Below are 13997 nucleotides of genomic sequence, written 5' to 3'. Positions count from 1 at the left end.
TTACAGCCACTACTACTACAGTAGTTACTCCTACTGGATTCTCAAGCATCTTATTTGAATAGTTGAGTAGAAAAACTACGGCACAATAAACAATTTTTCGAGATGTAATTGGATAAATGCACTGGAGTGTGTGTAGTATTCAAAATTTCATCTCACAAAATTATCCATCTTTAAAGGAACAAAGAGATTGCTTCTTCATCTGGCATCTGTGACTCTTTTCAGCAGTAAATTGTAAAAGTTATGGAAAATTGTCTTTAGTCTACACTATAATCGAATGAAAGATTTTTTTCCCCAATTATACTCGGAATCGTTATCGTTGTCTATTGTAATGTCATGAACGCATTTTAACTTGTTCAGCCTGAGAGTCCATTTCGACAAAATAACGAACAAACTAATGCCGAAAGTAGGATATTACGATAAATAATTGACTGCAAAAAAAACCTCTTCAGTTAGACCAGCCATATTGTCTGTACAAAAATATGCAAACAAAAGTTTTGTTTTTCTGTGTGCATGATTTTCTCACATTATTTCCATACGATCGTTGGAAGCGACACGATAAAAAAAATACAGAGAATTTTCAGTAGATTGCAATCAAAGTACATTATTAACTAACTAACTGGATGAATGAATATTATTTCAATTCATATTTTATAAATAATATATACCTTTTGTGGTGTGTAACGAAAATATCATTTGGTTGAGCATATAATTCATTGTTGAAAAATACAAATGGCATTTGTACAAATTAACTGGAGGCACCATAAACATGTCTGCGTACATGTATACTCTGTGAGCAGTGAGCATACATATCGCTGGAAGTTGGAAATCGATAAGAAAAATGTGTACAGACCTAGCTACAATATTTATTGCAAACTGACATGTTACAATATGGTTAGTTGGTGCTTTCGGTGTTATTATTAAATATGAGATGAAAATCGATTATTTTGCATAAATATAATTTTGAAATTTATGCTCTTTGGGTGGAGAAAATGTTGTTACTAATTGTCGTTAATAATGTGTCATGTCGGTGCTTTTTTAACCAGACAATCGAAGAGCTATTACACGTTTATACATTCATAAAGAGAAATTTTCGTCTGGCTTATGTGGCAAGTTTGAAACAACTTTTTGAGAAGTAAAACACGATTCTGAAGTAAGTTGTTGGTGACATGAATTGTTTTAGCTGAAGAGCACCTGAAAGTTTTTAGAACAAAGACACAGAAATGTTATCACATGTTGAGTTAACAACAACTCACAACTGTACATGATGTGAGAGCATTCAGCATTTCAAAAGTTTTCGACACGATACACTTCAATCAAAATTAAAATCGCATTTGGCATTTACCTTGGTATACCAAGAGAACGAAGGGAATGCAAAATATACATAAATTTCATCCAGAAGCAACAAAATAATGTTTTTATTTGGCATTCCCTTTCCTCTCGGTACATCCATGAAGCATTAATCTATACCAGCTACAAAGTTCTCAACTTCACAGCGAAACTTGTTTGCTGCTACAACGTATCTGTACGTATCTTAAAAGCCCTGCGGTATTTTTGAGCGCAAATTATAATGCATAAATATAAACAACACTCTATCCTTACAAAACAGCCATACATTACACTACAGCGATAATTATCATTGAAATTAGCAATTAGATGGTCTGAGTAGATACCACAAAATGTACCGAAATCTCAAATTATCGTGTGTGCTTAATACCCTTGGATACAGTTTGTGCTTAATATATTGATACCATTTCTAACTCGGTTAAAATGGGCTATCGTTTTATCTCCCAGCTTTATGTTTCACCTATAATTATATACTGCCAGTGTTGTCTGTGTAAGTGTATCGAAGAAAATAGAAAATAGAATGGAAAATGATACATGGACAACGAGCCCCATAATATCAATTGTAATTAATTACCAATAAATCGGTATTGGGACTGTGAAAGACGACGGTAGAGAATCATTTCGGGAAAATTGTTATTTATGATTGAGTTTACAGTACCAATGGGACAATTTCACCGAGCCAATGAATTAAGATCCTGTATACGGTTTAACAACATTGTACTACATAGGTCATACTGTGACAATTTTAGTGGGTCGTGTTTGATGCATGGTGTGGCCGGCCATAGTCATCCATAAATTTTAGTAATTGAGATTTTGTAATGTTTCGTTTCATATTCCATTAACTAGATAAATTGAATAGTTGGATTTGACGTAATATGGTCATTATGGACCATAAAAAGAAGTAGGAACCGCAGCGAGATTTTCGGACACGTTTTACTTCATAAATATGAGCAAAAATGACTCAGAAAGGTTCAGCGAACCGAAAAAGTTTCTGAATTTATAAAATCAAGAAGCTGCCACTTTTTTCCCACGAACTTCAAAACCGCCTGTAGAACTGGAATAACCGGCTGATTGATTCTTTTAAATCTCATGTGCTACGGTCAAAAGAACTATTGTGTCGCTGTGACGTTTTCAATCGAAATTCCAATATATTTTTCACATACCGCACTCCGATTCAAATTTTTTTCCAAGTCCCCGCCATACACACCGACACAAAGACACATTATCTATGGTATATCAATTAATGAAATGTTGTAATGATCATTAATCTCCGATACTCTCTCAATTCATCATTTAAATCATCCGTACAATACATTCAAATGTTCAAATAAATAGACATAAAGCATACATTATGCATTCTGACTATGATTAATGATTATGATTAAGTGTGGATTAAGACAACAATGACTGATTTTGCAATCAAAATTAGACAACCATAGTTACCAACTACCTACTTAATATATATGACTGTATTACCGTGTGCAGAGCTTTGGACGAAAATAAATATAATTTTAGCTTCGATGATAGATCGTTTGATGTTGTAATTTACAATGCGTTGAGTAGTGAGAATAGACACGACGAATGTAAAATTTCTAAGCATTCAACTTGCCTGGCAACCTATAAAGTATAGTTCGACGTTTGAACATAATTTTGTTTTGTGGTGAATAAATTCTTCAACGTCCGAGAGAGCGAAAAATTTCCCAATTGATTTGATCTGGTTTTGGTTCATGCGGCGATGAATAATCACTCATTGCTTTAATGGAAGCGAATGATTTAGCGATGTCTAGTAAACATTGTCATAGCTTTAATTTTCCAAAAACAATTACCACAAACCATTTTTAGTGCAGACGTTCATTTAATTAAAACGAAGAATGCAAAAATTTACGGTCCTAACTCATCTGCAAGCTTATGGAATAAACTGTGACCACAAAAAACCAATCGAAGCGATTAAAGTTAACTCGAAAGCGAACCATATGCAAAGCATACATAACAATATTCGGTTGGTGTAAAATTCATTCAAGGATTTAGTGTTACACAAGAAAAAACCGACACCATAAAATCGAGAATATCGTTTTTGCCGAAGTGGTAAAATGCAAAACGTTTAGTCTGTTACAGTCTCCGCACTTTCCATATGATAATTTTTAGTGCTCACTTCACATGTGTGGTATATGGTATATGTCCTCAATACCATTATAAGCAAACTGGCCGTCGGGTATCGTAAATTGTAATTTTGGACATTATCTACACTGGAAACCAGCTAAATATTTCCAGATGACCATAAATGCCAAACGAAATTGTGCAAAGGGTACAATGAATGAGCTTTTTTATTGTTTTATTAAAGCTTATAAAACTGAAATATGTGGCTTATGAGAAGACTTGAAGATTTAAAGAGTGGTTTTTCGGTTCATTTTCAAAACATGACTGCTCACTTTCCCGTATTTAATACAAGATTGCAACATTTTGATAAAAGTAAAAATAAGTTCAAGTATTTTTATTGCATACGACGACGAGCAATGCCTGAAGGAACACTTTACTTAAGCTTCATGAACATCAGCAATGAAACAAATTTATGTGCATTGATAAAATGTGCTTGAAGACAATACCCTCTTTTGTATTAACGTAAAATAGCTCTAGCTGGTATAAGAACAAACCCCCCCAAAAAACAATGCATTGGCAAGCTTACCACGACACCGTTATGATACCCTCTTGAACACTTTTGGTTTTTGTGAACATAACGATAAATAGCATGAGATAAAGGTAAAAAGAAATTCGATAAATCTTCGTAAATTGTACAATATACGTGTCGCCTCTCACTGTGTTTATACCACCAAAATATAAAAAACAAAAATGTATAGTACGTAGGTACAACTACGATAAGAGAGACTAATAAACTATGTGGTAAACCATGTCACATACATTAGTGTTGAAGAAGATTTTATCTCAGAATACTTTGTAATTAAAATTAGCCAATTAATTTGTTGAGATTGTAATTTGAAGTGGAGCATTTGAATTACAGTGCTTTTGAGCACGCGTTCAATATTTTGCGGTATGCTGGACAAAAATAGTTTTAGATACAGAAAGGATCTAATGAAACACATTATTGTTATTTCTAACACTTTGTGACCTCTCTATATCCTCGTTATCCGCAAGATTATACGACTATTAAGAGCTATTCATTTATCTAAATGTTATGGTTGCTTTCTATAACATACTATAGCAACACGATTTATTACATGACCATTCTGAAAGCACAATATTCACCAATAACAACATATCAATAGTCACCCTCATAACATTCAACCCGAACCAGAGCATTAATTCGTCGCATAAAACCCCGACCATAATTCAATTGTATCCTAACAAAGAATACCAAAGTTCTATACAAACAGTACAACCCACCAAAAAAGAATGAAAGAAAATGATATTACATTCCGGCACTAGTTTTATTAGCCATTTTAGTACACACGGAAAAACCAACCCCAGCCACACAGATTCATTCGTTATCATAAAAATAATCGCCAGATTCAATTAAGTTCGAACACACGTGGTCATTTTAAGTATGAATTATTCGGCTTGTGTCTGTGGGAAAGTGTAGCGAATTTTTTTCCCTCGTCCTGAGAGTAGCGAAATCTACTTATATTTTCGTATTAAAATAATAAACATCAAAGCAGAGACGGAGATATGCTAGCGTTGACATTAAAATGGTTGGGGGTGAATCGAACGTGTTCGGAAAATATAATTGAATCATACGATGTAAGAAAAAGTAATGGCAAAAATGGAGAGTTATGTGCGAACGTATAATTACGTACAGTTATTGCAGTCACAACAGCACAACGCTTAGAATGTGTAGAATAAACTCTAATAACGAAGAACGAAAAAAATGTCTTACTTGATCCGGTCGTAATCCAGGAGGTACCCATGTATACTCTTCCAGTGCACATCCACTGTCATCGTCCGACTGTGAATGTCTCTGTTGTACGTCCAGCTGATGTGCACCGCCGATGAGATTTTGTTGATAGCTCGGGTGAAATATTTGGGACTGAAACGATGACGATGGTTTCGATGGAATGTTTGGCTTTTGCGATGTTATCGGACAATTGGGTAAACGTTCGGTTGCTGGGGGTAATGAACTGGAAGATGGCTGATAAGAAAGCGTTTGATGTTGGTAATGTTGATGCGGAGGTTGTGTATGATGCAAAGTTGGTTGCGGAGTTGATGGCAACGATGATGTTGTCGATGATGGAATGACTCCGTGATGTGATTTTGATGGAGACGGCATTTGGTGGGGATAAGACATTGGCAATGATCGTCTTACGGGCCTGGAAAATAAGTGGAAAAAATGGATGTCGTTATTGAACGTCTTCTTTTTATAAAAATCAAAAACTCTGAAAATAAAATTTATCGAGGAGAATGCAGCATGAGGAGCATGATGTAGTAAATTGAAATATTTTTTTTTACAAAACAAAATAAAATATTGGAAAAGCATGATAGCCATAATTCATTGTAAATTTATAAATTTTAATATTGCGAATCCTGCTAAATCCAACTGCAATATAATCAGAATATTAACGACTCCTGGTATTTTATTTACATTGGTATGTGGTGTGCAGCAAAATATGATAAATTGACAAAATATGAATTCCCAGCATTCATTCGATTATTATACATTTTGTAAGTTTGTTTTTATCGATTTTTCATTGAAAAATGTTACACAGAAAAAATAGTCGAGCATGAAATTTATAAATTTGATGCATATAAAATGAAAATGTAAATCGAGGCTTAAATATACATTTTTCATACTGTGCAAATACCATGGTTATTATAACATTCATAACATTCACGTAATAGATTTTCGCTAATACGCTGGATTTCAAAATCTGCATACTGTTTTCATTGGACCAGCAACCGAAATATTAAATGGAATTTATATTCTTTAAATGTGAAATCCATAGCAAGGACTTGAATGACTGGCCTTATATAGATTAAATGTAGAACTAATTAGACTAATGAATTTTCAAGCAATTAATGATGAAATAAAAGAAGAAAAATATTGTTCTGGACGAGGTCTAGTTCATTCCTCGCATCAACTGTCTGAGGGAGTCAGGACCATTCCCGTGGAATGTGTACAATCGAAAAAAACCCTCTAAAATCCTTTTTTTTACTATACGTGTATAGTAAAATATAATACAGCTAAATGAAGTATATAACTCGAAATGTACTACCACTCGGTCAAGCTCTCGTGTACGTACACGTCTCGTTATATACTTCATGTAGCTGTAACATACTATTATCAGATTCAATCCATCCTAAGCCAATCGAAAAGAAATTGAATGATGATTTAGGCTTGGTAATGAAACAAAAAATAACAGGTGTAGGGGTAGAAGATAGTACAAATGTATTTTGGCTGTAAAAGTTCCCACGAAAATAGTTTTAACTCTTGGTTTTTTTCCACTCAATGGTCATCAACACCGTTGTCTTGTCTTGATCGATTAGAATTCATTATCAGGTAATTAAACCCTTTACAATCAATCAACCGGTTAATTCTTATCATAAAAGTAAACATTCAATTATAGAACGAAGCGTAGTTTCACATAAAATATTCTCATATCAATTCAAATGTGTTTATTTTGCACGCAGACCGACTCAACTCGAATTAACACATTTATTCCAACCAGCACCAATGAAATTCCATATCGACAATCTAATTTGTTTTTTGTTATTTGTTGCACACCGTACAACTGTTGTTATTATTCAATTTACGGTGCTGGGTGCTATTATGTGAACTGTGAACGGTTTGGTTTTGTGTTTTAAGTTGACTATAAATGACTGATGGACATCGGTTCATGTTCCATTAAAGAATCAACGTTCTAACTAACAAGAATATAATACAAAGTTTGTATCTTATCTGAGTTCTAGTTGTGTCAGAAAGTGAATTTCATAAAAATGGTTTGCAAAGGTTGTGGAACAAGTGAGTTTATTTTCTCTGGAACGATGAATTCGAATTTTAAATAACTTAAAAATTTCTTGATGTAGATTGTCAATGCACATCCACAAAGTGCGGCACTGGATGCAAGTGTGATGCTCAGTGCAATTGCCCGTGCAAGACACAAGAAAAAGGAAAGGAAGGATGCTGCAACTGAAATTTGATCACTGTCGCTTATCACAGTGTCCACTCCAATAACTTCTGTATTATGTAACCGTAATAAAAATCAATTAGAAGAAGCAAAGTCAGTTTTTTGTGTATACGGTAGAAACACACTAATAATCATCGCAAAAGGAATTTTAACCATGCAAAGTACAAAGTGGAAAATTTTTGTAACGAATTACAAATGCATAATCCGACAGAAGTGGCTATAAAATGATAACTTCGTCGTTCAGCCACTGATATTTAGTTCTACATTAGAATATTTTATTTTACCGAAAGATGTTTCTGCCTACTTGTAGAAACTTGTTTTCTAATCTTGAAAACCAAGCCAAAGGACAGATCAAAGTATAAACTTTTGAATTGCATGAGTCACAATCGACTTAAGCATCAGTAATATTTTTGATGAGGAACGCATATTTCCATTGAGTATACCTTTTAATTATCGAAAACCTGTTAAACCTTGAAATTGATACTGGGAAATCTAAGATTCCGGTACATAAAACTAAATTATCGTTCTATAAATTCTCAAAAATGTTCTGGTTTAACATCAGCTAAAGTTTACTCGCATTTAATATTTAATACCGATGCGAATGCAATTCGATTTCACGTGTGAGTTTTTTCTTCGTCTTTTTGTTGCGTACTCTTGCATTTAAAACCGTTTTCTTTTCGCACAAATTGAAATTTATGTTCTTCAACCAGTACATTTCGATCCTGTTTTTTATAAAATTACGTAAATCAATCCACACCATCATTATGAATGTATTTAATTGCATCAAATGAGTGATTTTATTTCTTTGCTCTGGTTTGTTATCTTATCGCAAACTTTTTAACTGAACATTGAGTGAGTATATTTCTGTTTGTAAATAACACAGAAAAGAGTCTCACAATTCTCTCGCGTAATCTGTCGAATTCAACAGAGAAAAATGCCGCCACTAAGAAATTCTTCGTAATTCATTCGATTTTAATTTGTATATTTATATCGCAATGATATCTTGGAACTGAATTTTGTAGAATGTAAAGTGATTTCGAGCTCTTCGTTTCATAGTATTTGAATTGGATGAAGTGAAGGCATTTGAACATTTAAACATTTGAACAGTTCAAAAGCTATTAATTTCGAATTTGTTCACTTAATCTTCTTAAGATTTCTTTTTCGCAGAAAGCAATGATTTTTACTCCTACGCTGTTCCAAGTGTTTTATCGAAAGCTAACATGTAGAATGTAAACTTGGTTGTAGATATCTAAAAGTGGTTTTTAACCTGTCACACACGGCTATTCATCTGTTATCGATAACGACGACAAAAGTAATGACAAGTTCTGGGTAATATAGTCATATATATGTAAAGTAAAATGCATGTTAAAACATTGAAGTACAAGATTTGAAATCAACAGATTGAAAGCGCTTTGATCGATGGAAGTAATAGACCCGATAATAAAAACGGTCATGTGCTTGCCGTCTGTAACATGTTAAAACTCTCATAATTTCACCAACTGATAAAAATTATAATAATTTAATAAGGAGATGGTTTGACTTAGCAGAGAACTGTTTCGTGTTTCATCGACAACATATGCCACTGGTATATAAACACCATTCTTTCATTCATAAAATTTGATGATATGGGCAGGTGGACTTCCAAGAGGCCGCTCGTCTACTATCTCTTAAAAATAAACGAAAATAGGAGGCACGCTTTTTTGTTGATAACACAATCGACAAAAAAAAACATCTGAGAAACCGTATTGAGCTATCAGCTATACATCCATACTTTTAATACTTATACGTTCGTCCACACATAAGCGATATTAACGAAAACAATAACAATGCGAGAAACTTTCTTTTCGTATAGTGAACACTGGCTGAACAGATCTCAGAATGTTTTCGTTGTAAGGAACGAGACTTACAAATAAGAATTTCCGTTAACATTTTATGTGAAAGAGTGTGTGTTTATACACCATGCAGTCGAAGTGTTGTGCCTTCAATAAAGGCCCTTCATATATAGAAACAAAAAAATAATCTTATCTTTTCATGGTCTGTTGTGTTCACATTCATAATATCAAAAACATACTCTTCCATTAATAATCAGTGTGTAGTGTATACCTTCACTTATGTTCATAATCGTCCGATCGTTGCGTTCGATGTTACTCGCGTTTACTTTCGTTTAACGAATTTTTTTTTGGTATTTCTATTAGTTCTCTCAAGTGTTTCCCTGTTGTGAGTTCGATGTGTGCTCAATTTAAATTAATTTAAACAACAGAAAAAACACATCGAGGTTGCTATATATATGTCAATATTATCTGTGATCGAAAACATAAAATCATTGTGTCGCGCGGAATTAAAGAAAATTCTTACTGAAAATGTACACGAATTGTCTGAAAAGAAATGCAAATTTTGTCTTACGTACAAGTGTTCGATCATATCAAAGTGAACAAGGTGTTTATGGATACAGAAAGAAGCCAAAAGTCAGCTATGAAGGTTTGTTTATGTTAAATATTGAATTTCATTTTAGAAAATTTAATGGGAATATAGTGAGATCCACTATTAAGAAATATATTGATGAGATGATCATTAAGTCGCACGTATTCATTTTTATATAGAGTTACTTAATACTTCGTAAAGGTACTGTATCCGAGGAGATTCAGAAGTAACATATCTTTCTGTGATAAGTTATTTATAGAAACAATCTCTTACTGTAAGATAGTGTCTTCTAGCTGATTAGATTAAGAATATTAAAATATTACCTCAATGTTGACAACTGTACATTAATTACCAATAAATAAAAACAGTTCCACAAGACATTCTTGAGGCGAGACAACGAAATAGCAATACATATCGATGGGTAGAAGCATACCGAAAACACAGTCACAGATTGGCAAACATCAATTCAATTTCGTATCAACCGATTGAAAGGTTTGCAATCAAACATAGATTAATTATTCGTATACAAATACAATGTACCCGGCTACATAATCGTATGAATTAGTTACATTCCAGAACTACAACCAGCACATTATGGCCTCAATTACAGTGATAATGTCAATCTCAAAGGAATACTGACCACAACTGAAACCGAATCTTCAATTAAACACATCGAAAATCACCTGAAGCAAACCTACTGTGGTTCGGTGGGCGCTGAATTTTCTTATGTGGAATGCGAATATGAAAAGGAATGGCTCACAGAAAACTACGAACGAATAATGAGCGAGACTGTTCCGAAGGAAACGCAAATCGAAATTGCTGCACTATTGTTAAAATCACAGGCTTGGGACAATTTTTTAGCCACTAAATTTTCGACGGTTAAACGATACGGAGCAGAGGGTGCCGAATCTATGATGGCTTTCTTCAGAGAACTATTCATGTTGTCCGTCGATGATGGTATCAGTCATATTGTTTTGGGTATGCCGCATAGAGGGAGACTGAATTTATTGACGACAATGTTGAACACTAGACCGGCAAAGATTTTTAATAAATTTAGAGGAAATCCAGAATTTCCGAGTGATGCGAAAGCCATGTGCGACATAGCTAGTCATTTTCGTGAGTCGATACACTTCAAGTATCGTTGTTCTTGCTAAACATTTTCTTCTTACGTTCTAGACACTTCTGACGACCTCACCTACAAGGGAAAAACGATACGCATTTCAACTTGCCATAATCCCTCACATTTAGAAGTAAATATTTCATTTCGGTTAAAAGATCTTTTCAAATCTGATTTTGAATTGTTGTTCCCAGGCTGTAAATCCAGTTTCAATGGGAAAAGCTCGATCTAAACAACAAACGTGCCTGGAAGGCGGATATGGTAGTAATGCAGATGAAGAGTTTTCTAAAACCATTCTTAACGTGCAGGTAATTAAAGGCTGCACTTTACATTGCAATTCGTTTTTAAACTGATCTTTCCAGCTACATGGTGACGCTGCATTTGCCGGTCAAGGTATTAACCAAGAAATGCTGATGATGGCTGGTACACCACATTTTGACGTAGGCGGTACAATTCATATGATCGTTAATAATCAAATTGGCTTTACAACACCAGCGGAGAGGGGGAAAACGAGCCGATACAATTCGGATTTAGCGAAAAGTATTCTAGCTCCCGTTTTTCATGTCAATGGCGACGATCCAGAGGTAAAATCAAATCAAGTGAAATATTTCGATATTTTTTTGTCTAACTGTTCTGGACCACCAGAGCCTGTGTCGCATCACAAAATTGGCCTTTGAATATCAGCGAAAATTCCGGAAAGACATTTTCATAGATTTAAATTGCTTCCGTCGGTGGGGCCATAACGAGGTGGATGATCCGACGATTACAAACCCTTCGATGTATCAAATAATTCACTCGCGCAAGTAAATTATTCGAATAACCTTAAAATTGTGCCACCATTTACATTTAACTCCGATCAGGTCCGTCCCAGATCTTTATTCGGAAAAAATTGTTAACGAAAATGTGACGACCAGAGAGCCATTTGGTTGACGTTGTTAAAGAACATGTTGCATTTTTGAACTCCTGAACTTTCTGCAACTGATTCATACAAACCAGAGGCGTATTATTTCAAGAAACAATGGTCTCACATACAACAGGCGTCCAGTTATGTAACCACATGGGATACTGGAATTGACTACAGTCTACTTCGTTACATTGGAGAGAAAAGTGTAACGATTCCAAAAGATTTTGTAAATATCCGTGTCATTGAATTACGAGATCTAGTCTAATTAACGTTCGATTTGCAGAACCTTCATCCACACCTACTCAAAACTCATGTGAATGCAAGAATAAAGAAATTGAATGAAGGCCAAAAGATTGACTTTGCTACAGCAGAAGCAATGGCAATGGGTGTGTTCTGCATTGTAAAAACTGAATGAAAATTGATTTTATTAAACCAGAACTATTTTAGGCAGCCTGATGTATCAAGGGTACAATGTTCGTATAAGTGGGGAAGATGTTGGTCGAGGCACATTCGCTCACCGACACGCAATGTTAGTGGATCAAAAAACCAATGAAATGTTCATTCCTCTGAATGCCATGGAAGGTGGATTCGGTGGAAAATTGGAGGTAGCAAACAGTATCTTGTCTGAAGAAGCGGTTCTAGGCTTTGAATATGGAATGTCAATCGACAATCCTAATACGTGTTTCATCTGGGAAGCTCAATTCGGTGATTTCTTCAACGGAGCTCAGATAATATTCGATGCGTTCATCGCGAGTGGAGAGAGTACGAGTGCAATATAGTACATTTAATAATAATGTTGATAGCTCATTGATTTTTCTATTTAGCAAAGTGGATGTACTCGTCCGGACTGGTCATTCTATTGCCTCATGGATATGATGGGGCGGCATCGGAACATAGTTCCTGTCGCATTGAGCGATTCCTCCAACAAACTGACTCTAAGGAAACTCTTCCAGATGGAGACGATGTTAATATGCAAGGTTTGGATGGTTTAGATCACAGTTGAGGGATCAACCCGATTCAAAGTTTTTCTATTTTTTATGTAGTTATCAATCCTACAACACCTGCCCAAATGTTCCACGCTCTTCGCCGACAAATAATTCGAAATTTCAGGAAGCCACTTGATCGTGGTTTCACCGAAAATCCTACTCAGACTGTCCGATGCGACATCCTCCTTTGCTGATTTTGAACCGGGAAAATCATTTTTACCAGTCATTGGTGACAATGTAGTTTCAAATCCAGCCAATGTGAAAAGGATCATCCTTTGCAGTGGCAAACATTACTATGCATTGAACGACGAACGTTTGGCAAAGAAATACGACGATGTGGCGATTATTCGCGTGGAATCGTTGTGCCCATTCCCTGTTGGTGAAATTAACAAAGAATTGGAAAAGTATAAAAATGCACATGGTGAGTTGTCCCATCGTGGTGTATTCAGTCAAACGTGTAATGATTCTATTTAAAATTCCAGTCGTTGTATGGAGTCAGGAAGAACATAGAAATATGGGTGCATGGACGTTCGTGAAGCCAAGATTTGAAAATATGTGTGGACGAAAGGTAGTGCTAGTGACCATAGACAATATCTGATAACGTTTAGTTATTAATCGTGCTTGATTTGCAGATCAAATACTACGGACGTTCAGAGGGTGGTACACCAGCTGTTGGCGTATCGTTATGGCACAAAGCTGAAGCAGCTGATGTGGTCAGGAGCCCATTCACAATTGTATAGTTAAAATGAAGCAAATCTTCCGTGTAAATCGTAAACTTTATGGTCAAAGTCAATGAACGTGTTAGTTGAGAAACGGTTTTGTTTCGTAAAACTGAGCGGCACGCCTGATTTAATGTATTAAAATTCTCATGTGCCGATCAGCATTAATGATAAAAAGAAGCGAAACGTAAAAACGATTTTTGTTTTGAACCTCTTTCAGCGATACGGACAAACGCGATCGATAAATGCGTTCGTGCAATGAGATATTAATATTTTGTGACATCTTACACACACTCCAATTATGGTTTATAAGTTGCGACAAGAACATGTAACGATTTTGGATCGCGTGATAAGTGAATTTGTTTTGAATCG

At 35.0% G+C, this 13997-nt stretch overlaps 2 protein-coding genes and 1 long non-coding RNA gene across 5 annotated transcripts in view; 2 read left to right on the top strand and 1 right to left on the bottom strand.

Moving 5' to 3' along the window:
* Window positions 1-13997, bottom strand: part of LOC119074151 (protein prickle-like) — a 70898-nt gene that overhangs the window by 15144 nt on the left and 41757 nt on the right. For all 3 annotated transcript variants that reach the window (XM_037180153.1, XM_037180151.1, XM_037180152.1), the window contains one exon: window positions 5234-5663. In XM_037180153.1, the coding sequence (XP_037036048.1) occupies window positions 5234-5641 (408 nt within the window). In that variant the 5' untranslated portion in view covers window positions 5642-5663. The remainder of the gene's footprint in view (window positions 1-5233; window positions 5664-13997) is intronic.
* LOC119074155 lies at window positions 6971-7571 on the top strand. The gene is made up of 2 exons (XR_005087146.1): window positions 6971-7312; window positions 7378-7571. It is a non-coding gene; the product is annotated as an uncharacterized LOC119074155 (long non-coding RNA).
* LOC119074152 (probable 2-oxoglutarate dehydrogenase E1 component DHKTD1 homolog, mitochondrial) lies at window positions 9300-13819 on the top strand. The gene is given in 16 exon segments (XM_037180155.1): window positions 9300-9956; window positions 10268-10391; window positions 10465-11015; window positions 11076-11149; window positions 11211-11324; window positions 11379-11600; window positions 11662-11819; window positions 11877-11940; window positions 11943-12146; window positions 12204-12306; window positions 12368-12682; window positions 12745-12897; window positions 12964-13037; window positions 13039-13327; window positions 13389-13474; window positions 13539-13819. Coding segments are annotated over 16 exon segments (2757 nt in total). The 5' UTR covers window positions 9300-9838; the 3' UTR covers window positions 13647-13819.

The sequence above is a fragment of the Bradysia coprophila genome, unplaced genomic scaffold, assembly GCF_014529535.1.
Source record: "Bradysia coprophila strain Holo2 unplaced genomic scaffold, BU_Bcop_v1 contig_138, whole genome shotgun sequence".
NCBI classification, from domain to species: Eukaryota; Metazoa; Arthropoda; class Insecta; order Diptera; family Sciaridae; genus Bradysia; species Bradysia coprophila.
Note: the sequence above shows the minus strand (reverse complement) of the source record. Positions and strands in the feature narration are given on the sequence as shown.